At 49.6% G+C, this 25,972-nt stretch overlaps 1 protein-coding gene across 2 annotated transcripts in view; it reads left to right on the top strand.

Moving 5' to 3' along the window:
• The first annotated feature begins 12,498 nt into the window (after window positions 1-12,498).
• ASAP1 (ArfGAP with SH3 domain, ankyrin repeat and PH domain 1) overlaps window positions 12,499-25,972 on the top strand; it is a 259,462-nt gene continuing 245,988 nt past the window's right edge. The window contains exon 1 of one of the 2 annotated variants that reach the window (XM_015590261.2): window positions 12,499-12,590. In XM_015590261.2, the coding sequence (XP_015445747.1) occupies window positions 12,582-12,590 (9 nt within the window). In that variant the 5' untranslated portion in view covers window positions 12,499-12,581. The remainder of the gene's footprint in view (window positions 12,591-25,972) is intronic. The other variant, XM_015590262.2, reaches the window with a different exon arrangement.

Raw genomic sequence — 25,972 nt, 5'->3', positions numbered from 1 at the left:
ATTGCTAAACTGTGGCTGGCCACGATCCCGAAGACTAGTGGCCCCTTTGGGGCAAAATAGACCTGAAATAGACTCCTCCCCACTCTAGGAACGCAGAGCTGAGAGGCAGAGGGCGACTCCTCCCAGACCACATCCTCGGAGCCCCAGAATCTAGCCAGTACATCCGTCCCTGGGCTTTTCCGTTTTGTCAGCCCATAAATTCCACCCATCTTTTTTTCTTAGGCCAGTATTTGTTGGATTTTCTGTCTCACAAAATAAGCTGAGGTGTGGCTTCTGCAAACTTGGGCCCTCCAGGCTTGCAGGGTCCTCGACTCCTTTCCATGACAAACCCAGAACCACGAGGGTCACCAGCCCCCTTCAGCTCCTATCTCTTGTTTCAGAAGGAGCCGAGAAACTGCTTCCACAGAGCGACCAGGCTGACGCTGGAATGTCCCGACCCAGCACATGAAGTCCTTTGTAAGGGCATCTGGGGACCGCCCACGGCCTTTCCATGTCCCACAGGGAACGGCCTGCTGTGGCAGGTCTGCTCGTCCGCACGCATCTGTGCAGCTGGACGGGGCTATGTCCTGGGAGCTGTGGCCTTTGCTTCTGGCACGGGGTTCTCTCTTTTCTTTCTTTCCGTTTGGCTATGGATTGTAAACCGTTTGAGTCATACTCATCTGCTCATTCAGGATTTTGCGTGTTTGTAGCAGGGGGAAGGCGGCCTACATCAGCTCAGGCGGCCATGCTGCCCGAGAGAGAAGTTGCTGATGCTCTTCCTGCTGTCTCCCTGGCTCCTAGGAAACACGACGGCGATGTCACCCGGGGATGGGGATTCTCCTGTCACCGTGTGGCACCAAGGCTTTGAGGAGCCAATGGACTTTCTATTAGATGCTTTTGTCTCCAAAGCAGGTAGCTAAGGCCGAATGAGACACTAACATTACCCCTCAGACTAGTTCCTTGTGGTTCTTTATCATTCTGGAAAAGGAGGGTGGGGGAGGTGGGAAGCCTGGGTATCTAAAAGAAGTTTGGTTCACATCTGGCCCCAGGTGAGGCTTAGGAAAACGAAGACAGTCTCAAAGCAAGAGGCTTCAGGGAATCCCTGGCATGGTTTAGCTGGCATTGACTGGTTGGCAGCTGGACTCTGAGAGGAAATGAGAGTGCTCTGGGAAAGCCTTGGTGGGAGGGCGCTTGTTTCGGCGGTCATTCATTCATTCAACAACCATTTACTGAACCAGGCACTGTGCTGGCCGCAGGGTCTTCTGTTTTCCCCCAGGTCTTTTCCGGGAAGAGTGGGATGGGAGGTGGGGCTGCTTTGCGTACAACTCTGTCATGCCTGCGTGGGCGACTTTCCGAGAGGCTTCCAATCTGGTGGGCATCCTGAATTTGGTGACACCAAGTGGGGAAGGAAGGAAGTGGACTCGGCCTACAGTGAGTCAGCTGCGTCCAGGCTTAGCATCCTGCCCAGGTGTCGCCTGCCTCACCTTGGACACAAAAGGCTATGAAGTAGAAAGATTCAAATCCTCCTTAGGAGAGCCCTGACTCTGGAGGAACTTCATTTTCGAAAGAAGTCTTGGTGACACTGGCCGACCCTTCTAGGGTTACAGGCAGTACCGTCCGTAAGAAGCAGAGACGGGTTCCTGGAAAGAGGCCGGAGGACTGGGGTTGCCCCAGCAGTGCTGTCCCCTGGTCATAGGTCTCCCGTGGTCGAGCTGACACACAGTGTCTTCTAAGGCTTCCCATTCGACCAGAGCTGGTGGACTGAGAAAGGTGAGTTTAGGCCACATGAGTATTTCCCTAGAGTTTAGAAGGAACCCCAGTTCCCCACTTCGACGACTCCTATAGAAATCTTTCTGCTGTTTCCTTTGTTGCTTTTTATTTCGTTTTCATCACGTATTCAGTGAATGGGTATTTACTGAGCATCTATAAAACATTTTGTTTCATCACGTCGAGGGACTTAATTATTGTGTTGAGTCTCAGACACAGACCGCCTCTGCCTTCAGGAATGAGATGAAAACGAATGAGTCAGGTACCTGCTCTTCTTCTCTCTGCCAGACTGTCCTCTCCCTCTTTGAAAGCCATCTTCTTCCAGGAAGCCTTCCTTGATTGGACCTGCCCCTCTGTAACCATTTGGCAAATAGTGCTGTGCACCTGCTGTCCGTCAGCCCCAGTGCCAGGGCCTGGGGGGGTCAAGATGGGAGATTAGAGGGGAGTAAGTCCCGGAGGAACCGCTGGTACCTCGAGTGTGATCATGGCAGCAGCGTTAGCCTATGTACGTGGGGGTTTCCAGTATGTTCCTGCAGTTGGATCAGTGTGGCATTTTATTCTTGCTTCCTATTCTTGAGTATACTTATTGAGATTGTAAGTCACCTGATGGAACGTGTCGGCCCGTCAAAAAGTATTTATTATGTTCTTATGCTATGTTCATTCAACAAATATGTCTTTCATGCATTCTTCAGCTGTGTTTCCTCTGCTAGAAATCGGAACCTTGTCCATTGTTGGTGGGATCATAAAATGGTGCAACCTCTGTGGAAAACAGTATGGTAGTTCTTCAGAAATTAAAACTAGAACTACCGTATGATCCAACAATCCCACCTCTAGGTATATAGCCCAAAGGACCGAAAGCAGGATCTCAAAGCGCTATTCGTACATCCACGCTCGTGGCAGCATTTTTTCACAATAGCAAGAGGCGGGCAACCCAAATGTCCATCGATAGATGAATGGAGAAAGAAAATGTGGTCTGGCCACACAATGGAATATTATCCAGCCGTAAAAAGGAAGGAAGTTCAGACTCGTGCTACAATGTGGGTGAACCTTGAGGACATTAGGCTAAGTGTGCTAAGCCAGTCACAAAAGGAAAATACTGTATGATTCCACTTGCATGAGGTACCTAAAGTGTCGTCAGATTCATAGCAATAGAAAGTAGAATGGTGGTTGCCGAGGGCAGGGGGAGAGGGACATGGGGACCCGTTGGTTGATGGGTACAGAGTTTCAGTTTTGCAGGATGAAAAAGTTCCAGAGATCTGTCGTACAGCACGTGACTATACTTACCACTACTGAGCTGGACACTTAAAAATGGTTAAGAGGGTAAATTCTATGTTATGTGGGTTTTTTTTTTAACCACAGTTAAAACTTTTAAAAATATATGTATCTAGTCCTTTAGTGCAGACATATTCTAAATGTTGAGAAATTTTTGGTGAACAAGCCAGACAAGGTCCCTAAACCTCGTGGATGGTCCCCTACGGTCAACACCTACTACGTGCTGTCTCACCTGTGTGAGTGAGGAAGGGGAAACTCAGAGGTGAAACAACTTGGCCAGATATTTGGCCAGATCCCCAGAGTGAAAACCATATCCGGGGTGGAAGGGCTGAGAACCTGGAGCAGGAGACCAGCCCGGCTGGGGTGACAATAATTCAAAGCCTGGCTCAGCGGGCCTCACAAGGTTTCCACAGAGTGTCTGGGAGCTCAGTTCAGCCGTCAAACAATTGTGACAATGTAGCAGCGCTGTGCCTTGGCTGTGGCAGAGGGGTCAGCAAACATTTCCCCCATGAAAACTCTTATGCAGGCTGTGGCTTTGAATCTGCTGTTCTGTGTACCCAGAAGTCCCTCTGCTTGTCTTTTCTGTCTGGTATCACCCCATTCACCCCTCAAACCCTGACGCTGCTACCAGTTCCCCACGAAGCCACCCCGTGTCCTGTCTTCCATATTCTTTCCGTGCTTTGTCCAAAGTTCGTTTTTGTGGGTACCAGCAGCTATTGATTGACTTTTCTGCCTCACGGTGGAGGAAGGTGCCCAGCTCGGAGTGGCACCTAATGGCAACTGTTGAACCATTGTGGGGATGAATGAATGAATGAATGAATGGCAAAATAGGAGATAGAGTCATATATTTACTTCGCAGTTTCATAATATAATAGGCATTCGTTAGATCTTGTCTGTCTACTGACAAGTGAAGAACTCCATTCCTTTTCTTATCAGAAGTACAAATACGCATGGCTTCCAAGCCTGGATGTCTGAGCAGCAGATGGGTGGGAGACTGTGCGGTGACACTTCGTCCAGGGGCAGGTGCGCTTCGAAGGATCCTTTGGGTGGGTCTGAAGATGACTTAGGCTTCTAATTTCTCAGTCTTCTAAGGACCCTGAGCTTTAACTAGATGAGATTGGAACATTTCTGAGATATACTTTTTTCCCTTTGATTCTGAGATGCCTGTGATCGCAGTATGCATTCTTGACATTGTCACAGCGTTGGAGGCGAAAACAGAAGGTCTGCCACATTAAATTTCAGTGATAGTAAGACACATTGTGTTTCAGGAATGGTAAGATGTAAAAATATGGCTGTCACTGAACGGAAAGATAATGTGATTACAAAGAGTGTTGTCAAATTGGGTTGCCGGGTGGGTGGTACCTGTTGGGCCCACTTCAGGGAGATTGGAGTGAGCTTGAGTGGCGAGGCTGGTCTTGCTAGCTTGTCACAGGTCTTTTTTTAGTTCTAGCATTAGGGGAGAAGTCCATACAGCAGAGACTTTCCTGAGGCTGCCGCTGCTCTGAAAGTCTGATAGGATTTAAAGGAAAGGAGAGCCTTCTAGAGTCAGATCTAGGTTTCACTTACGAGCTCATCCTGTACAGCCTCACTTTTCCTCTCTGTAAAATGGGACAATAATAATACCTGTCTCCTAGGGTTGTTAGAGGGGTTAAAGAAATTATCGCTGTGTAGTGTCTGGTACACACAGGGAACATGCTACGTATGCTAGCTATATTTATCTTTTTCAATTATTATTTATTCTACCAGAGCTGTTGTCTCCTCTGAAAAATGGGGTTCATAATGACAGCTTTGCTTCCTACTACTTGGGGCTGGGTGAAGAGTCAGTGCAGTCGAAGGTGGCAGAGTGGCTGGTGACCACACAGGGCTTGTGTCTGCCCAGTGGACACTCAGCAATGATGGCTTCCTGCAGTGGGGTGAACACCTTTCCATGCAAAGCCCTTTCCATCCTGGTTCCTTTTGCCTCGGGCAGGGTGGAGGCTGGGACACTGAGGTGCTGCTCCTGAAGGTGACTTTCAGGCAACAGTCAAATCCTCATTGACTGTCCCCAGGGCAGTGGCCAGGGGACAAAATCATGATGCCCAGCTACGGGAACTACATCCCTGATGCTGGCTTTGCTGAGAAGCTGCCGAGTCGGGACCGTGAGCTGCTGATGTCCTCTCTAGTTGTGTGTCGTCACAGTGGTGGCAGTTGTCTACCATACCTCTGCTTTGTGCTAGCACTTCTCAAATCCTTATCCGGCGGTCCCTGGCACTTCCAGCCTGTCCCTTGGTGGCCGAGAGCCGGCCCTTGGGTGAAAAGTCTCCGGTGTTACTTTAGTAGTGTGTACTTGGCCTTCGGTGGACTTGTGAGCATCAAGGCCGTGTGCGTAAGCACCGTCACAGCCTGCTGCCTTCCCCGTTGTTCTAGAAGACACAGGCTCAGAGAAGCAAAGTGCATTGCCCGAGATCACACAGCAGTGGGGTGGGAGAGCTGGCGTGTGGACGAAGCCCTCCTGCTCCGAAGGCTCGCCTCTTTCCATTGCTTGGGAAATTGTCCCAGCACCAGGCTGCCCGCTGCCCCCTTCTCCGTGGAGGGCACAGTGGGCAGCCACACAGGTGGCTCTGCGCTCAGCGGGCTTACTGGGAGTAAACACGCCATTGCTTGAAAGGACCTCGGTCACGCTGTTAAAGCGGTCGGCAGCACAGCAGACCCTAGGCACCCGCAGATTCCACATCCCACACGTGCACTCCTTCCCAGGGGACCCGGAAGGAAACGTGTAATTTTGTGGTGACGCAGACTGAGTTAAGCCTGCCTCTGCTGGCTTGAGGAGCGGGTGGGGTGGCTAGTGAGTGAGCCTCTCCAGCCTCTGGCGCAGGGCTCTGAAGGTTACTTGGTTGTTGTCTTCTTGGGTCAAAGATTCACTTATTTTAAGATTCATAAAATCCTCAGGATGCAACTTTTTAAAATGCTTTGGATTTACTCCCCTGTGGCGTGGAGGTTCCTGTGGCATCTGGCACGTTGCCTCTTTCTCATTTCTCATTTCTCAAATAACCCGTGAGGTTATTTGATTAAGGTCTGATTCTCTGAAACAAGGGCTCTAAGCAGAGCCCATGTCTGCTTTGCTAATCATCATTATATCCTTGACATTTAACTTAACAAAGATTTTTCAGTAAATGAATGGATGAATGGATGCGTTTCCCCAACAGAAGCTTCTCAGTACGGAATGCTCTAGCTGATGGGAAGTAGCATACAGTCGGCACTTACTAAATGTTTGAGGTGGGTCCTGTGACATCACATTCACACCCAGATTAGATCACTTAGGAGAGAGAATGCATCCTGCCTGTTGTTTCTAAACCTGCCCCCGCCACCCCCACCGGACTGTCAGCTCAGCCTTCTCGACTTCACCTCCTCACTGCTGGGCCTGTGTGTAGCACCCCGGGAACTGGGTCACAGCCATCGTGAATTATTCATCCAACAAGACCGAGGCTCTGATGTTTCTGATTGTGGGTTCTTCACGATGACCTCTTCTTTGCAGAGGGGACACCTAAGCCATCTTTCATTGTGATTTTAACCAGTGAGCGAGGCAGGGGGACAGAGGCATAGGCATTATTAGGCAGACCACCTCAGTCTTTCTTGGCTTTCTCGAGGTGGACCTCTGTAGGGTCTCGTCTGCTCCCTTCTGTATCACACCTTAATTGGGTCATCCTTGGGTGGGTAGAGTCAGTAGCAGCTGCCTATCCCAAACACTCGCTGATGGGCAGGGGCTAGAGGAATTAGGAGACATGGCAAGAGTCCAGAGTTACCTGGCCAGAGGCCACAGGTGCATAACTGGGGGCTCCTCGGGACAGGTAAGGATGAGGACTCATTGCTCGCAAGTGGATATGGAAACTGAGAGACCTAGTAATTGGTACGAAATCACCATGACCAGCTCAGACCGTGTCAGGACTCACCATTCAAGAATTATCTCAGGAGAGGTTTGACTTACCTGTTTGACACAATCGGAAAGTAACACAGAACAGGATGTATTCCACCCTACCCCATGCTGCCTTGCTTAGCATAGTCAGTAAATCCCTGAACTGTGAAGTCAAGCCATTCCAAGCTTGAATCCTGAATCTGCCGCCACCAACTAGCTGTGTGTCTTGGAAATGCTGCATCACTTGATAAGTGAGCCTCAGCTTACTTATCTGTAAGATTCAGACAATCAAAGTTTCTTACAGGGTTATGGCGAGGATTGAATGAGCTGGTGGATGTGCCTAGAAAGGGTCTGGCACATAGGAGTGCTCAGTAAGGGGTCACTAGTGTTATTGTTGTTATTATTACTATTAGTAGTACTGTAGGAGTTCAGAGATGGATAGATGATTGGGCTGGGAAGGTTGGAGGAAACTTCCTGGAAGAGGGGAAATTTCAAGTAGGACTCGACAAGTTAGGCTTCTAATAGATAAAAGGAAGATGGGCATAAATATATGTTGAGTTATCTTCTTTAGGTTCCCTGATTTTCTAAGCACAGCTTCCATAGAACAGGAGAGAATCACATCAGTAAATAGGAAGAGTGTTTGCTGTGATGTTATGGGGAAAAAGAAATTGCCCAAGCTGTAGCCAGCTGCAGATGACTCAAGAGTTCATAACATCCTCTATAAAAGGATGCGCATCTCAGCATCCGTGAAGTCACTTCTGTTGAATAAAACTCAACACCTATTTGGGGATTGACAGTAAAGACTGGATTGGAAAAATCGTATACCAAATGATTTATGTCTCTTATTCCTGCCTGGCACACAGGAATTACTGTCCTGACTGACATACCGTAAGTCACGAAGTCACAGAAGAGAATTTCAATGGAAAAGCAGGAACGTGGGTGGATAAAAAATGCGATGCTTGATGGGAATGAATTTTGGTTCACTCTCGCAGGCAGACACTCTAAATCTTTCATCGCTGGTGGCAGCGGGAAATGAGAGGTTGTAGAGAAAAGCACAGGGGTTGATCTCACACGTTCACTCGCTCCTCCGACGTGTTTATGGAGCACTTATTTATGGACACCGTGTTCCCTACCCATCTCTGTCTGAGACCATCCTCTGGCTGTGCTCGGCCAGTGAGGCATGGGCCTTGGTGCATTAACGCCCCGGTTTCCTAACCCCCAGGGGCACAATACTGAGATGTGTTCTCCACTTGCAGATGGTCCCTGGTGGGATTGCACTCCAGGCTCCTAAGTGGTGACCTGCATGACCTCGGAAAGGCTCCCTAACCTCTCTGAGTTTCAGCTTCTCGTGGGATGGTTGTGCAGATCAGATGAGACAATATCACCACAACCATCACTAGTTACCATTTATTCATTGAGTAGTGGGAACCAAGCATTTTGCTCAGAGCTTTAATTACATCACCTTACTAATCCTCACAGTGACTTTATGGGGTAAGTACTTTAATTATCCCAGTTTTAAAGATGAGGGAAAAAAGATAAATAATTCGCCAGAGCCATAATCTGAGTTCTAAACCAGGTGCATTTGTTCTGAAGGCCAACTTCTAATAAGAAGCCAAACGGTTAGAGTACAGGATCTAGGAAAGCTGCTGTCACTATTCTTAGTAAGTGCCCAGCATATTGCAACTGTTCCATATTTGTTGAATTAAAAAAAAAAAAAAATGAATGGATGACTGTGTGTTCCTCAAGATCGTGAACCATCTTTTGGTTCTTGGTTCTGTCTTCAGGCATCTCGAACAGTCCCTGCCACGTGATAGGTACAAAACAAACATTTCTTGAATGAATGGTTGAATGACTGGATGTGCAATAGAATTTTTTTAGTTCCTGGTAGTTCCCTGGTTTTAAGGAAATCATGTTAATCGAAATGCATTATTTGTTTCACTCTTACAAAAACCGGCCACAGAAAGGAAATAGCCTTAAAATCCTATTTATGTCCAGGTATTGGGATAATAAAAGATTTTAGTTTTCATGCCTTAATATTTTTTCATGATGGACTCGGATTCCTTTCATAACTGGAAAGAAGTTGTCTATTTCTGAAGAAGAATCCGTTTCAAAGCATAAATGGGTCCCGAAGCAGCGTGGGTGAGGTACCGACGTACACGTAGATGCTAACCTAATTTGAGTGGGTTCACAGTGGAGGGAGCAGGATGTGAACTGACTTTGCTGTCACGCCTCACACAGCTTTCACACACCATCTCTGGAGGTTCACGCCAGTCTCGTGACGTAGGCCAGGCTAAGATTAGCAGCCTCATTTCACAGACCAAGGGACCTGGGAACCAAAGAAGCTCACCAAGCAGGTCGAGGCTCTGCTTAGGGGCAGAGCTGGGTCGAACTCAGGATGTTTGACTTTAAGCCCAGTGGCCTTTCCACTCTAGCCTGGAAGCCTCTGGTGAAGACCCATGAAAGGAAGTGGAACAAGGGTGGAGGTGGGTTGGTGGTCCAGGGACTCACGTGACAGCTGTCTCTGAGCATCTGCAAGACCCTTTTATAGAGGGAAAGCCTGGCTTGGAGTTTCTCAATCATCCGACCCGGGTTGGAGTCCCAGTTCTGCTACACGCTCTCTCGGACACGTTACAACAGTTCTCTGAGACTTGATTTTTTTCATCTGTAAAACTGGCCCAAAATCTACGTTGTAGTGTTGTCGCGAGGGTCAAATAGGGACCAAGTAGCTGGATACTCTGCACGAAGTAGCTCTGTCATTTGTCATCGCACCTATGCTGTCTGAGTGCAAGGCTCTCATTTTTTTCCAACCTGTTTTGATACTCATTGGTGTCCATCAGTACTGTTCCCATGCGTATCAGTATGTTTTTGCCACATAACAAAAACCTCAGGATTACAGTGGCTTGCTTGACAGCAGATATTTATTTTTGTGCTCATGGGTCTGCGGGTCAGCTGTGGTTTGGCCAATCTAAGTTGGTCTGTGCTGGCTCAGGCTGGACTTCTGATTGGGTTTGGATCCACCTCACGTGCCATCCATCAGTCTGGGGTTCATTTCAGACTGAAAGGTAGCAACCGATGAGGGCTGGGGAGACACACTTCCCTCATGGCCCATTACAGGAGTGCAAGAGGGAGGGACTTGGGAGATGTACTTTGTCACTTCCATCCACATCTTATTGGCTAAACAAGTCAATGGTCCAGCCCAGAATGGAGTGAGACCAGGAGATGACCACCCCCCGCCATAGTGGGAAATGCTGCACATGACAAAGGTCAGGGATGTGTCATTCCAATTCAGGCTGAGCGTGAAGAATTAGGAGTCGTGATCCAGCTTATACACAGACTGTCTGAGCTTGAGTGAAAGAAGGCCAGGTGAGGAGTGAGCTGAGAGAAGCATCGATTATTTATGCAAGAAAAGGGCCTTGTTTTTCACAGACGTGTACTGAGTAACGGAACCAAGGAGCAGCTGCTACAGGAAGACCACGCTCTGTGGTTCCGAGGAAGAGCATCTCTTTCTTCTTCTGGCGGTGCCACACCGTCTTGATTCCTGTCTCTTTGTAGTAGACTTGGAAGTTGGGAAATGTGAGTTCTCCAGCACTGTCCTTTTTCCAAGATGGTTTTGGCTTTCCTGAGCCCATCACATTTCCGTACGAACTTTAGGATAGGAATGTCAATTTGTCTATGTCCCATCTAATCTAAATGCGTGATTCAGACTTCAGAAAGATTCAGTCAGTCACTATTGGCATCTGAGTTTGAAAGAAATGGTTCAATCGCATATGTGACAAATATTTATTACTATTGTGGTGGGCACTGCATGGTTGGTGCTGGTGAACACCAACAAGCAAATCCAAACACAGTCTTAGTACCCACAAAGCTTACAATGAACTCAAATCAATTATGTTAATCAACATTTACGTTAATGAATGTGTAATTAAAAACTCAGATAAATACCGTGGTCTAATCTGGAGATTCAGGAAGAATTTCCCTAAGGAAGTAAGGTTTGAGGAAGTACGGCGTTAACTAGGCAAAGATGGTGAGCGAGGAAGCCGTCCAAGGCAGAGGGAACAGCATGGGCAAAGGTCCTGGGGCAGAAGGACCATGCCAAGTTCCAGAGTTTCAAAGAAGCTCACATGGCTGAGCCTGGGTGGACAAGAAGAGGTAAGAGAGGTGGGCAAGAGCCAGACCATGTTAAATGATTTGGGTTTTTATCCTAAAGCACTAAGAAGCCACCAAAAAACATTAAGCTGGGGATGGAGAAGTAGAGGATGAAACAAACAAGTTTGTGTTTTAAACATCTCATTCTGTATATTAGCCAGTTGTAAGATGTGGACCTAATTTGGATCTAGATTTTTAAAAGCAATATATATATATATATTTATGAAACTATTAGAAATTTGAACATTGGGCATATGGTAAATCGAGGAATTCTGTTTTTTGGTGTTATATTTTTAAAAGACCTTATCTTAGAGATACATGCTATACTATTTATGACTAAGATCATAAGATGCCTGGAATTTGCTTTGAAATGTTAACATCGGGAGGGGAAGAATTAAGATGTGGATGAGGTAGCATTGATTATGAATTGATGGTGATTGGGGCGGGGGGTAAAGACATAGGGTTCATGATCCTTTTCTCTATTTTTATGTCTATAAAAATATTTCTTCATAATAAAACATTTAAAAAAAAGGGAAACAAATTATTCTAGCTTAAAGGTGGGGGACTAGATTTCAGAGGAAGAAAAGGTGACAAGGGGAGACCAGTTTAGAAAGCAGTTGCGGTGGCCCGGGTGACAGTGATGGAAGCTTGGTCCGGGACTGTGTCAGGGGGGATGGAGAGAGATAGGTTGAGAGATCCTCAGGACGTCGGGTGACATGAAGGAGATGGCGGACCAAGAGTGCCCCTCCGGTCCTGACCCCAGATAGCATTGCCACTCTGGGCTAGGGGTCACTGGGGAAGGACCAGGCATGTCCCTTGGCTCATCTTGTTTTCACAGTCCCACCTCTATTTCTCCTCCATTCCACAAATATTGAAGCTGTTCCCTTATGTAATACCTTTTATTTCAGACTTTCTGCACTCCGTGCACTCAGCAATTAATTAAGCTTTGATATGCATGAATTAATTACAATCCGCTCTCAAGTTCGGGAGGGCTGGCCTGGAAAATGTATCTTCATCTGTATCTGCCTCTTTTCTGGGGCAGGTTCTCTTTCCCGTGGGCGCACAGCTGTAGGTGTCCGTCCGTCTGTCTGTCTGTCTGTCTGTCTGTCTGTTGCACCTGTCAGCACGCTTTAATTTCGTGTTTAGGAGCCAAGGTCTAGGGAAGTTAATGACTTGTAAATTGCTCTCCAACAGAGAGCTAGAAATAGAATGCCAGAGGATTCCCGAGCCTCGCACAGATTCAGCGGCGAGATAGCAGCCCCGAAGCGGATGGCTGAAGCCGTGGCTTGCGGCCATAACCCTTCACATGCCCAGACAGCCACCCTGCGGAGTAAGAACATTCCTGGCGAGGGAGCTGGCCTCCAAGTGAAGTCACGTGTTGGTCTGGGACAGTGTCTTCTGCTCAGTGCCACTGAATGACTCTTGTCACCTTTCTGCCCCCCATCCAGGTAATTTTCTGATGTGACGGCTGAGACATGAGATCTTCAGCCTCCAGGCTCTCCAGTTTTTCGTCGAGAGATTCACTATGGAATCGGTGAGTGTCTGTAGCCCGTCTTGTCCAGATAGCCCAGGTCGAGAAATGTGGAGGGATCCTCGTCGGGGGAGGGGGGGTTAAAATGCACAATTTGACTCAACACAAGCGCTCGAATCTGACTGTGGGTGTGAGTGAGCACCAGTGGAGAACAGATCACTGGCATTTGTAGAGCTGTGGGCTTTTCAAAGTGTTTCCTATCACATGACCTGTTTCCTTTACACCGAAGGAGGGGTGGCGGGTGATGGTACCAGAATATAGTCAGAAATAGCAACAACAAGGACATCGCCAACAGTAATAGGTGCTATTTTCACCGAGTGGTTCTTTAGAAGTATTATTTCCTTCAATCCATCCAACCATCCCACCTGGTAAGAATTACTACATTCATTTTACAGATAAAGAACTTGCCCAGCTGGATTCAAAGCGAATATTTCCTGATTCCAGGTCTCCTGGCTATTTCTTTTATGCCATATTGCCTCTTGGTAGAAGCCCGATTTGCCCCGCTTTGCAGCTGGAAATACTGAGGCCTGGTACAGGGGCCTATGAAGGAGTCTAAGCGGTCCGACCTCAGTGGGGGAGGGTTTGTGTTGGTCAGAGGATGGTGCAAAATTAGACTGGACAGGAAGAGCCATGAAAACTAGGCAGAGGAAACGCATAGCGTTTGAGAATTTTAAGGTCGCTGGGGTGACTGACACAGAGTCGACCTGCTGTGGCTGGCATTTCCCAGAAGCTGCCTGGCGGAAGGAGTTGGGGTGCTGGAAGGGGTTGGTTGAATCCGGGCTCTACCACCAACTTTCTGTCCGACCTCAGGCAGGTCACTAACCTTCTGTATATCTTTCCTTTCCTTATCCGTGAAAGGGGGCTGATGTTTGTTTCAGGTTTTTTTGTGCAGATCAGAAATGAAGGTGTACGATAGGGTGTCTTCCGTAGAGTAGGCCATAGAGCATGGTAATTATTCTGAATTTTAGGATAAAAGTAATTTTTAAGGATGATTAGACAAGCAAAAGTATCCAGAATAGGTGGGGAGGTGAGGGGTTGGGGGCAGGGAGGCTGGCCTGAGAGGCTTTCATGTGACCTAGACATGAGGTGATAGGGGTCTGTTACCACCTTCCAAGACAAACGAGTTTGCCCGCTTATTTTCATAGTTTGATGATTACAGGGTTACCCGAAGTCATAGTTTGTTTTGTTCTTTCAATCAAGAGTCCAACACAAAGGTGCCATTAGTTTTGCAGGTGTCTTTTTTCAGTGATATGCATTTGAATTGCAATAACTCAGTGCATTATTTAGGGTGAGGTTGTGTGATGAATGAAGTAAAATCTAAAAGAACATTGGCTTAAAGAAGATAGACCTGTGTGCCTTTCTTACCTAAAAGATAAGACGTAAATATCATATAGATTGACAGCCGCTGGGTGAGGCTCAGTGCGGGAGGCCCTGGGGCCACAGGAGTGGCATGTAAAGCCGGTCACACAGATAGCAAGGACGTCCATCCCTTTCAATAGGGAGGAGTTGCAACATCAGTAGGTAAACTGACAGATCACATACGGGCTACATCAAAAAATATCAAGCAGTTCGCTCCGTTCGCCGCTCACCAGCACTGAGAAGGGGTCAGGTCGGCTTTGCTTTTCCTTGTCTGTCACTGCGACAGATACTGACCTCCAGCTGGTACCCATGGAGCAGACAGGTGTCGGAGCCTAGAGTTCAGTAGACAAGAAGGGACACCCACAGGAGCAGAGACTGGCTACGGTTATCAAGATACTAGTCCAGGGACCTCTTACTTTGCTGGATTATTAAAATAAATGTATGAATGAATGAATGAATGAATGAATGCATGAAATCACTCCCCACAATGATGCGGTTTTCACTTCTGGGAACGCTGAAGTCCAGGGGAATAAAGATGTTTCCTTTTTTTCACTCGAAATGCCACCAGCACGGCAGAGGGACAGCAAATGGAAGCTGCATTGGATTCTGAGCCCGCAGTAGGAATCAGTTGGCCTTATTTTCAAGGTTCTTCTCTGTACGTAGAAACTAACTGACCTAAACCTCGGCCCCTCCTAGACCAAGGCCAGGAGAAACCTCTGTGACTGCTCCCCCTGCCTTTGCCTTTCCAAAGGTCATGGCAGATGCCCTGTCATTATCATGTTGCCAGCTGTCAGCCCAAATTGAATTTCCCTGAGCACAGCTGATGTCCCTTTTTGGCCGCAGGACAGGGGTCAGGAATGAATGCTGCACACGGACAGGAAATGTGTCCCTTGAGCCGAACACAGAAGCGCTGACCTCTCAACTCTGAGCCGCATTTCTGACATTGTTGGAAGGGTTGGAAAACCTTCTGGATGTTAAAGGAAAAGAAGTGTGTTTTAGAAAAACGCTGATATCTAAGCCCTTTCGATATGATTGGGGCTTTTTAAACTTCAACTGGTTATTCCAGAGTATCGGCCATTCCTCAATTAGATACATAAAAGAAGAAAGTTTCTCCCTAGACTGAGAATTGGGAAACTGTGATCCTGGTCTTATTTCCTTCTCTCCCTCCCTCTCTCCCTTCATTTTCCCTGCCTCCCTCCCTCCCTTCCTTCCTTCCTTCCTTCTTTCCTTCCCTCCTCCTTTCCTTCCCTCCTTCCTTCCTTCCAAATTCATCAAACGATACTGCATGCCATGCCCTACACCGAATCCTGGGGAAGTAGATGACTAAAACTCATCACAAAGTCTTCCTGAGCTTATCATCCATTCATTTAAAAAATTAATTCTACAAGTATTTCTCAAGCACCTAATTTGCTCCAGTCTCTTAGTAGAGATAAAAGACATGGTTTCTCCTCCTACTGAGTTGACACTTTATTTTTTCACTTGCTCACTCACCTGACACTGTCTGGACACTGACTCTGTACAAGGGACCGTGTCGGCTTCTGGGATACCAAGATGTACAAAACATAGCTTCTGTCCTGATGGAGCTAAAAGATTAGACAATATCGTATTTGTCCCCAAGGGCTGCAGTGACAAAGTACCCCAAGCTCGGTGGCTTAATAGAAATTTATCGTCTCATAATTCCAGAGGCCAGCAGTCAGGTATCGTTGTTGTTTCTATCGTAAAGACAAGCTCGTGGAGGTTTGGAAAGTTGTCTAAGGCCACAGTGCTGCCAAATAGCCAGAGCAGAATTTCCACTTTTACCGCCTATGTTCTTTCATCTTCCCTGGGCTGTAAGGACAGCCTGTCAAGATAAGCCCTCCTCCACGCCACCCCCAAATCTCAAAACTTCAGACTTATTCTACAATCAGCTCGGCTTCCGGAAGGCATTTGACCCAACCGACCGCTCCCTCTGTCTCAAAACCCTGTTTTTCTTGTGACTCTGCCCACCTTTCTCCGTCTCAGTAGGTCACCCCCATCCCAACCAACCTCCAATGCTTTTGAAGACCATCTGTGTGCCGACTACATCCAAATTATATCTCCAGCCTATCCTCTGAGATCCAGACTTGATTATCCCAAATGCCTAATTACTATCTCTATTCAGAAGTCTAGCTGGCACCTCAAACTTAATGCATCCAACATGGATTTTTCTCCCCACTTCTCCCTAATGAGATGCTGTGCCTCTGCTTAAAACCCACCAGTGGCTCCAGCGCCCCCTGCCCATGTTACTCGGAATCAAGTCCAAATTCCTCACTATGGCCAGCATGGTCCAGCCGCTGCATCCTCGCCGGCCGACCCCATTTCCTCTTCCCGTTCTCACGCTCAGCACATGCTGGCCTGTCTCTGGGCTCTGCCTCCTGTCTTTCTCTGCCTGCGGGGTTCTTGCACCTCCTGTCCCTTAACCCTCTGCTCTTCACAAGAGTGACAACTCTTGTCCTGGAGTCTCAGCTTAAATGCACTTTTCTCAGATAGACTTTTCCTCACCACCTCATTCTTTCTGGATGTCTTCCTCCTAGCATTTGTAATAATGTGGAATTATTTGTGTGTTGACTTGTGCCTGTGTGCCACCCCCACCGGACCACAAGCCCCCAGGGGGCGGTGGTGATGGCTGCTTGCCTACAGATGTTAGCCCAGTGCCTGGCCTAGAGCCGGGCACGTAGTAGATGTTCGGTAAATACATATTAGAGTTGAAATCGAATCAGTGGCCCCTGCTGAGTTGACAGCGAGCATCCGCTTACTTGTAGAATCCTTCCACAGGCAAGGCGGGCCCTCATATGTGTATACGGGTGATGGAAAATTGAATGGAAACAAGTCAGCAAAACAAAAGAAAAACGCATAGATACAGACAACAGATTGGTGGTTACCGGAGGGGAAGGGGAGCCAGGAGAGGCCTAATGGGTAAAGCCAGGGTAAATGTGTGACGATGGATGGAACAAGGCTTTCAGTGCTGAGCACACTACAGTGCATGCGAGTATCAAATTAGAATGTCGTACACCTGAAACTTATGTACGATTATTAACCAATGTTATCTCAATCAAAAAAGAGGAAGAAGAAAAAATCGGATGAGACCTGGGCTTTTCCATAGACCTTGGTCTCTGTTTTCTCGTTTCCCTTTGCTGGGTCGTCCAAAATGTTAGGACTGACAAAGATCATCAATCGCAGGGGAAGCAGCAGCCTCGGGTACCCGATCCGCGTTAAAGCTGATTTGATTTGGGTTTCAAATGGAAACGGTGAGCTAATGCATTTTACAGAGTCGAGGAGAGAGCAGTTTTCTCTGTTAAAACACCAAGAGGAATGAGACGTGCGGGTTTCCACAGGGCCCCAAGCTCCTGAAAGGGCTTCTCTGCAGATGTTTGGAGTTTGGTGCTCAAAAGCAACTACACAGGTTTTCCTGAGAATTGATAACCACGACCGAAATGGCGTCGCTTGCAACGTGAGGAAGGCCTTGCCAAGCTCGAGTGTAGGCTGCGGGTTTGGGGCTGGGCGGCGGGACTGAAAACAGGTTTACGGAGTCCCTGCAGACGGGTCGTTAGCTAGACTGGCTGCAGCGAGCCCCGCCCGGCTCTTCAGCTCTTCGCTGCCTCTGCTTCTTCATCAGCCGCAAGATAATTGTTAGATTCCCGAGCCGCAGACCTGCTTCTAGCTGCTTCTCCAGGGAGAGAGGCGGTTGTCAGAAGTTGCCAAACTGTGCAAATCTGGTGAGAGGGGAGGCTGGAAATGGAGTTTTCACTGGTAAATCTACAAGTGACGGTGCGCGTGCCGTGCGCAAGGCTCTGTGCTCAGGCCTATGGCAGGCGTGCTGGCCGAGGCTGCTGTCTGAATTGTCTCATGACCCCCGCCCCCATGCCATTCTCCCCTTCACCAGGTTTGAGGTGGGGGCTGGCAGGGGCTCCGAGCCATGGATCAGAGCACGAGGAAGTATGTTCTCGTGTGTGCCCGCACAGTTTTAGCTTTGGGTGATAGAAAACCAGCTCAGGCTGGCTTCAGCAATCGGGGGGTTGCCTTGCTCACGTAGCAGAGGGGTCGGTGGTCGGGACGGGGGCCAAACCTGACCCCAGGAGTGATTGGATTCGCAGATTTGGTCTCTTCCTTTCTGCCTCAGCACTGGCTCCCTCTCCCGCTGCCTCATCTCAGCAGTGCGTCCCCCCACGCTAGCTTTATTCTCAGGTTCTCTGTGTCGTGGCTTCTAGAAGCACCTGTCCTCCAACTCCAGTCTAACGGCCCCAGGAGATAGAGAGCTCTTCTTCCTGGAATTTCTTGCAAAATCTCTGAACTGATTCCCATTGGTGCAACTTGGATCGTGGGTCCCGATTGCTGTAGGCAAGGGGTTCTGACAGGATAGACCCACATGCCCTGACTATTCGGAGCCAGAGGAGGGGTGGAAGGTCAGCGCTGTGGGACCACAGGACCGAGAGCTGGAAAGGGGAGCTTTCCCAGTGGGGACTTGGAGTGCAGGCACCAGAGGAAAGGCTCTGGGTGCTGGCGAGGCAAAAACACAGTGCCTGCTCCACCAACCAAGTGACTGGAGGCGGGGAGCGCCAGCGACTCAAGTCCCAGTCGACTTCCTTGGGGTGGTGTCTGTTCCACTGCGGCTCTGTGAAATGCACCTCGAGCACCCCTCCATCAGCAGCAGCATCTGGCTCACCTCTGGGATCCCTCCCACCCACATTTGTGTGCGATCAAAGTCAGCTTCATGTTTCCTGTCCGCTGCTCCGAGCATCTTCGTTCAGCCCATCCCATTGGGTCAAAGCCAGAATGTGGACCCCAAGCCCCTGCTTTTGACCTCCAGCCTACTCTGAAATGTGGGCCTGGGTCTCTGCCCCTGGGGTCGGGCACAGCAGCCCCCAGGTCCTGCACCTTTTTCATCAGAGCAGCACCTGCCTGGCAAAGGCAGCAGTTGGATGCGGGGAAGAGGCTGATCCAGAAGCAAGTCAGTCATTGCTTCCCAGGCAAGCACTGGGGAGGCCCCTGTCGCTGGCTTCCTTGTCCTCAGACCATTGTTAGCCACCCTCCCACCTCCCATACACACACATACACTCTCTCTCTCTCTCCTTCTCTCTCTCTCTCTCTCTCTGTCTATCTCTCTCTGTCTCTCTGGCTCTGTCTCTGTCTCTGTCTCTGTCTCTCTCTCTCTCTCTCTCCTTCTCTCTCTCTCTCTCTCTCTGACCTCTACTTCTTTACTGCGTCCCCATCACTCACCTCTCCTTGCCGACATTCCAGCCAGACTTGAGTTCTCCTGGTTCCTTAAAGAAATCTAGCCTCTCCATTCCTGAGGCCGTCCCACATGCTGCCCCTTGGAGGGAACACTCTCGACTCCCACCTCCATGATTCTTTTTCCGGGTTAACTTTTACTCATCCAAGTCTCACTCGAAGGGCTCTTCCCCCAGGAAGCCTTCCCTGATACCTCCTCCCAATTCTACCAGCTTCCTGACCGTGTGTCTCCTGAGAACCTCATGCAACTCTCCGTGTTGTGTGTGTGTGTGTGTGTGTGTGTGTGTGTGTGTGTGTGTGTAAGAGAAAGAGAGAGACAGAAAGAGAGACAGACAGACAGAGACAGAGACAGAGGACATCTTGCTTTTATCCGTGTCAGCCGCTGTCTTTCTCACTAGATTATAACTCCCACGAGGGTGGGGACCATCTCGGTCTTGCTCACCACTATCTGTAGCTTCTAGAACAGTGCCTAGTGCCTAGCAGGCACTCAGTAAATATTTGTCGTTCATTCGAATGACCAGGCAATGGGGAGCCACTGAGGGATGAGACAAGCGAGAGCATGACTTGCCCAAGTTCCCCAGATGGTAACAGACACCTCTCCGGGGCCCATGCCTTTGACTCCGTGTTCTTCCGCCTCTGCCCAGCAGTGGGGTTCTCTGAGTAGCAGGAGAGGGAGGGTGACTATGATGACACAGAGTGAGTGCTTGTCTGCAGGCCAGATCGTACGTTGCAGAGGGACGCTGACGGCTTTGACGTTGCATCTGAAAAGCTGTCATCGCCCGTCCCCCGGGCGAGTCTGCCTGTGCAGAGGGGAAGGCGGTTTGTGTGTTTCTTTCGGTGTGAGCAGACCTTGCCTGCTGGTGACTTGCAGTCATTCCATTTCCCCTGAGAGTATCCTATCTGCTTTGAGACTTCGATCGGTCTTGGATTGCCTTTATCTTATTTGGTGATCAAGCCCCTGGTAGGACCTGGAGGAAGCATGATGGGACGTTGACTTACCTCATCATTAATTAGCACATGTAATCTTAGAGGACTGTGGCTCCCCCTTCCCAGGGGCTCAGATGAGAGTATAGAGAAGCGTGACCTGTGCATGAAGGGCAGTCTTCACTGTGATCTGTAAGAAGGGCAGGTGGCCAGTCCTGGAGGGGACCCAGGAGACCTCGGTCCTTCTGTGGTGCACAGAGCGATGGGGAAATTGGGCAAGCCCTTTCACATCTCTGGAGAACTACTGATCTGTATCGGCTGGGCACCTTTCAGTGGCAAGCAGTGGACCAGGAAAAACGGTCTAAGACTAGAGCTCGCTTCAGGCACTGCTGGATCCAGGGATGCCACCGGGGTCATCAGGACTCGGTCCCTTCATCAGTTACAGTTCTATGTATGTAACCACTAGGAGACTCACATGTCTAACACTGCCCTGCTCTGTGACCGTGGGCAAGCCCCTGACCGCCTCAGTTTCCTCCTGCAGTGAGGATTACACAAACCAGTTGGTGAAAGCACTTAGCACAATGCCTGGTGCGTAGTAGGTCCTCTTGGCCCTGCCTTCCTCTCAGCTGGCTTGATTCTCAGGATGCTTTTCTCCCCTTGCTGGTCCCAGTGGTTCAAGGTTCACAGCCTCCTGGCTTTCGTCCAGTGTAAAGGCACGGACGGATTAGACGAGGGTCTCGGGCTCACTGGCGGCAGGCACGTGCTACCAGCCAGGAAGCGCTCCTCCAAGTGGCTGGAGCTTGGGGAGCCCCTTGGGGCAGAGGTCTGGGATGCTAGCAGCCTGCCTGCCAGGTCGGGCAAGAACGGAGTGGCGACCAGACTGAGGATGGGATGTTATTTCCAGAGGGAGATTGAATGAAGAAAGAGCCTTGCAAACCCTTGTTTTGTGAGAGGGGGACGCTAGCAGAAAGGGTGGCGATTAACGTGTGTCGCCGACACAGGACATGCTTCCGTGCCTCTGCACCTTTGCCTTTGCCGTTCCCCCCAGCACCCTCCCATTCAGTCTCCAAGGCCCGGCTCTTCCAGGAAGCCCTCCCTGGCTAACGTGGCTGCCACCACTGCCCACCCCAATCCCTTTCCCCTGTCAGTAATTGCTTTTCCATTTTGGAACAAGCATCTCTGGGGTGGTGGCACTGTGCACGGGGAACACAAAAGAGAAGAAATCACAGTACCCGCGTCAGAACTAGTTTGATTCTTCCCGTCTGCTTTGTTTCTTCTCCATCCGAGCAGTTATTTGTTCATTCATTTATTCAACAAATATTTATTAAGCACCTCTTCTTTTTCCAGGCATTGCTCTAGGAGCTGGGGATTCAGCAGATAGTGGGAAAGACAGTAAAATCAGTAAATACACTGTCCCCTCTTACCTGCAGGGGATGTGCTCTAAGACCCCTTAGTGGATCCCTGAAACTGTAGACAGTACCTAATCTTATATATACTGTTTTTTCCTATGCATACACAGCTATGATACAGTTTAATTTATAAATTGGGCACAGTAAGAGATTAACAACAATAACTAATAAAATAGAACAATTATAACAATATGCTGCAATAAAAGCGACGTGAATGTGGTCTCTCTCTCGAAACATCTTAATATACTATACTCCCCCTTCTTGCGAGGGTGCGAGACGAGGCAGTGCCTGGGTGATGAGAGGAAGTGAGGTGCTCAGAATGGTGCACAATTCCTAGCTCGTAAGTTCTTTATTTCAGGAATCTACCATTTCATAGTTTCGGACCACAGTCGGCTGCGGGTCACTTAAATTGTGGGAAGCAAAACTCTGGATAAGGGGGGAACCACTGTAATAATTAATGAAAAAACTGTTTCGATGGTATATAATTTAAAAAAAATAAATAAAGGGAATGAGAGAACATGGGATCGAGAGCAGGGTGGGAGGAGGGCCCTGTGGAGTGTGACGTGAGGCTGACAGGCAGGAAGGGAGCGTGAAGAGGTCTGAGTGAAGGGCATCCCATGCCAGGGGAACAGCACATGAAGAGGTGCAAAGGTGGCCCGCTCCAGGAATGGCAAGGGGCAAGGCCACGCTGTGGGAAGAAAGGAGGAAGTGAGGTCAGGGGCCAGGTCCGGTAAGGCCTTGAGACTGTGGCAGGGGCTTAGATTTCATTCTACGTGCCCTGGGGCCATCAGTGTGATTCCTTGTCTGTCCTCATTGGTGCTCAAACACTGTGCTGTCCAGTATGGCGGCCACCAGGTACATGTGGCTACTGATTCGGAATGCTTCTGGTCTGAATTAAGATGCCCTAGTAGTGTAAAATATGCCAGTTTTCAAAGACTTTGTATTGAAAAAAACATTATCAACTGTGTCATTAATAATTTTTCTATGTCAAGATGATAGTATTTCAAATATCTTGGGTAAAATGACATTTATTTTTAAAACAAATTTCACCTGTTTCTTTCTACTTTTTTTTAACATGGCGACTGAAAATTGAAAACTGGCCCATTGTATTATATTTCTGCTGGCCAGCACTGCCCTAGAAGGGCCTTCAGCCATTGCTTTCACCTGCCTTTTGACTTGTCTGTGTCCCTCCTTGAGGACTCGCCACATCTCGTTGTGTTGGTGGCTCTCTTCCTGGCGTGGGATCTTTAGGCACAGTGTTGGTGCTCCACCGGAGTCCCCTTCACCCATGTTCCATGTGCTCAGCACCCACGACTGCTCCTCCCAGGGTTTTCTCTGCCAGCTTGGCTGCATGTGGGTCAGGGCGTAGTGCCGGGAGCGCCCCGGGAGCAGCCCTCAGCCAGTGGGGGACGAGGCTGGGGAATAAGAGCTGTGGCCCCCGTGCCCCGTAGGTACACGACTGAGGCGTGTTCTATAGCCCCTCCCAGAGGTCCCCAATAGGACTGGCCCGGCGCCCTCAGTGGTACCTGCTCTTTAATGCACCTGTATGGCCTTCCTTCCTTTCCCGCCTCTTTTCCCACCTGTCTACCTGCGATCATTTCCTTAAATGTTTGTCTCAGGCTCTGCTTCTGGGGGAACCCAGCCTGAGACCCACAGGTGCTCAGTAGAAGAAGGAGAAGGATTGGGATCACCTCTTCAGCACACCGCTGGGAAAGGTGTGGGTGTGGCACGCACGGGGACAGGCTTCCTAGCTAGTCAGCCCCAATCTCTGGACCTTTGAGCCAGAGGACAAGGAGCAAGGCCACTGTTCCACACATGGGGTCTGGCGGTTCCCAAGTGTCTCCAGCTGCCACACCCAGAGGGACAGTTGAATCAGCAGCTGAGTCAGTGAGGACACAGCTGCCCAGATGAGTGCCGTGCTCCTCTGTCGGCCTGGCAGGGGGGCCTGGGAGTGTCCCACAGCCAGAAGGAGGGAGGGCGCGTCCAGCACATGCCATCGAGTCGAGTGTTCACAGGTGTAATGTCTTTCTTCTTACACCGCTTCTGACCTCACGCAAGGTTCCAACGTTCTGGACACCAACTGCTGTCCGACGATCCTTTCAATTCTGACACTAACTACTCAGATTTGTCACGGACCCCTTAGGCAAGAGGCTCAGTCCCACGAGACTGGCCCCACCTCAGGGGCCAGTAGCAGGTCCCAGAGGCTACTTCTGATTGACGGGCTGTGAAGTAGAGGTTTCCACACCCCCCTCTCAGGTTCAGTAATTTGTTCGAATGACTCACTGAACTCAGGAAACACTTTGCTCATGAATCCCAGTTTATTATAAAGCCTACAACTCGGGAACGGCCAGGTGTTAGTGAGCGTGCACAGAGCCTGCCTGCCCCCTCGGGGCTCCCGCCCTCCCCGTGCGTTGCTGTGGTCATCCCCACAGTTTAGGGGTTCTATGGAGGCCCGGTTGATTAAATCATTGGCCACTGGTGACTGAACTCCAGTCCCCTCCCCTCCCTGGAGGCCTTTCTGGTCACTGTCCTGAAGGGATTTAGCCCCCTACCTGGGAATCATCTTACTAGCCCATAAAAGACACTCTCAGCATTCCGAGGATGTTAGGTTGTTAGGAGTGCTGTGCCAGGAACCAGGGACAAAGACCAAATAATTTTTTTTATTATCCCACAGTGGGACATAATATTAATGAGAGCCAGTGAGGGACATGAAGGAAGATCTGGGACTGGAGAGTTGCCTGGATCATGGCGTGCTATGTGTTGGCGTGTGTATCGTCGGGAGGGGAGGATCTCACTGTGTGGTATAGGCATGCAAAGCACCTACTGTGTGCTTGTGTTGTGCCCAGGCCAGGGCCAACATCGCAGCCTGATTGAACGCTCTCAGCATCAAACCCGTCCATAGGCACTGCCAGCTTAGAAGCTCCCCTCGCTTTCAGGGCAAAGACCGGTTTTGTGACGTGTCATCCTCGACGGCCCCCGCCTCCCTCTCTGGCCTCCGCTCTCACCTCTCCCAGCGCAGGTCCTTTACTCTGTTTGCATCGCCCCACATCTGATGCGTGTGTCAGGCCCCCACCCACTTGAACCTGCCGTTCCCTCTGCCTGGAACGCCCTTTGCCAGCCATCGGGCTGGTGAACTCCTGCTCCAGGAGGCCCTCTCAGAATCACCTCCTCCGGGCGGTCCTTCCCGATCCTCTCTTTACCATTGCCCTGTCCCTTCTCCATGTCCCCAGAGCACTCAGTCATTCAACAGATGCATATTGGGCACTCAATACGTTGAAGGGACTGCACAGCGAACTAAAGGTGTCCGTCAGCGCTGATGAAGTGCCAGACACCGAGCTAGGCAACCTGATCGTGTTATCTCATTTGATCCTCGTGGCTGCCCTGTGAAATAGGCACTAGTATGAACCCCATTTTTCAGAGGTAGAAACCGAAGATTAAAGAGATAGTAAGTGATGGAGCCGGGATGCACAACCCACGCGCTGTGAAATAGGCACTAGTATGAACCCCATTTTTCACAGGTGGAAACCGAAGATTAAAGAGCTAACAGATAGTAAGTGATGGAGCCGGGATGCACAACCTACGCAGTTAGACCCCAGTACTGCTCTGCATATACTGCAATTCTCTGTTTACTCTGCCTCCGTGGATCAGTCAGGTCCCAGCAGGAAGCAGATGGCACACTCGAAATAGGATAATTTAAGCAGAGTTTAATAAAGGACTCGTCTGAGACGTGTGGGCGACGGGTCGGGAAACCACAAGCCACGGTGGGGTACCCCAGCCTCCTCTGAAGGGCTGAAGGGACGAGGGAGGGGATGCCTCCTCTGGGGAGGGGATGCCTGTGGGAAGCAGAAGCCAGAGAGGCAGTGTGTGACGGCCCTCAGACAGGAGCCTGGAGAGGAGGGGAGCAGCCCCCTCCTTACGTGTTCTTCCCCCAGCTGCCTTCCCAACATCCTGTCAGCTGAAGCCAACCAGAAGCCCAAGAGCCCAGGAGCCCTGGAATGTGTTGGGAGCAGATCAGGCCCCTGGAGTCGAGAGCAGGGCAGGGGAGGTGACGGGTAGGCCTGGCAGGCCACCTGCGTAGTCTCTGGTTGTCTGTAGGCTTCTCGAGGGCCCAGCTCAGCCTCGCTTTGCTTACACCTGCAGCACCTCGCACAGAAGCCCGCAGACTATAGGTGTTCCGCCTGTGCGCCAATGGATAAATAATAAGCGATTGATCTTTAGTAAAGAGCCTCCTCCTGCAGGATCTGCCTGTCGATCCTGTGCAGACTCAGGATTCTGACTGAGCGGGTGTGAGTGTGCGTCTCTTCGTGTTGTCTCTGAGTATGCATGAGTGTCTGGAAAGAGGATGGCAAAGCCCTTCCAATCCTGAGACGTCTGATTCTTTTCAGTGGCTCTCAGGAAACTTGCACACTCCTCGCCCCATTTGAACTTAGATGTGGAAGTGGAAAG

Source organism: Pteropus alecto, unplaced genomic scaffold, assembly GCF_000325575.1.
Source record: "Pteropus alecto unplaced genomic scaffold, ASM32557v1 scaffold105, whole genome shotgun sequence".
Lineage (NCBI taxonomy): Eukaryota > Metazoa > Chordata > Mammalia > Chiroptera > Pteropodidae > Pteropus > Pteropus alecto.
Note: the sequence above shows the minus strand (reverse complement) of the source record. Positions and strands in the feature narration are given on the sequence as shown.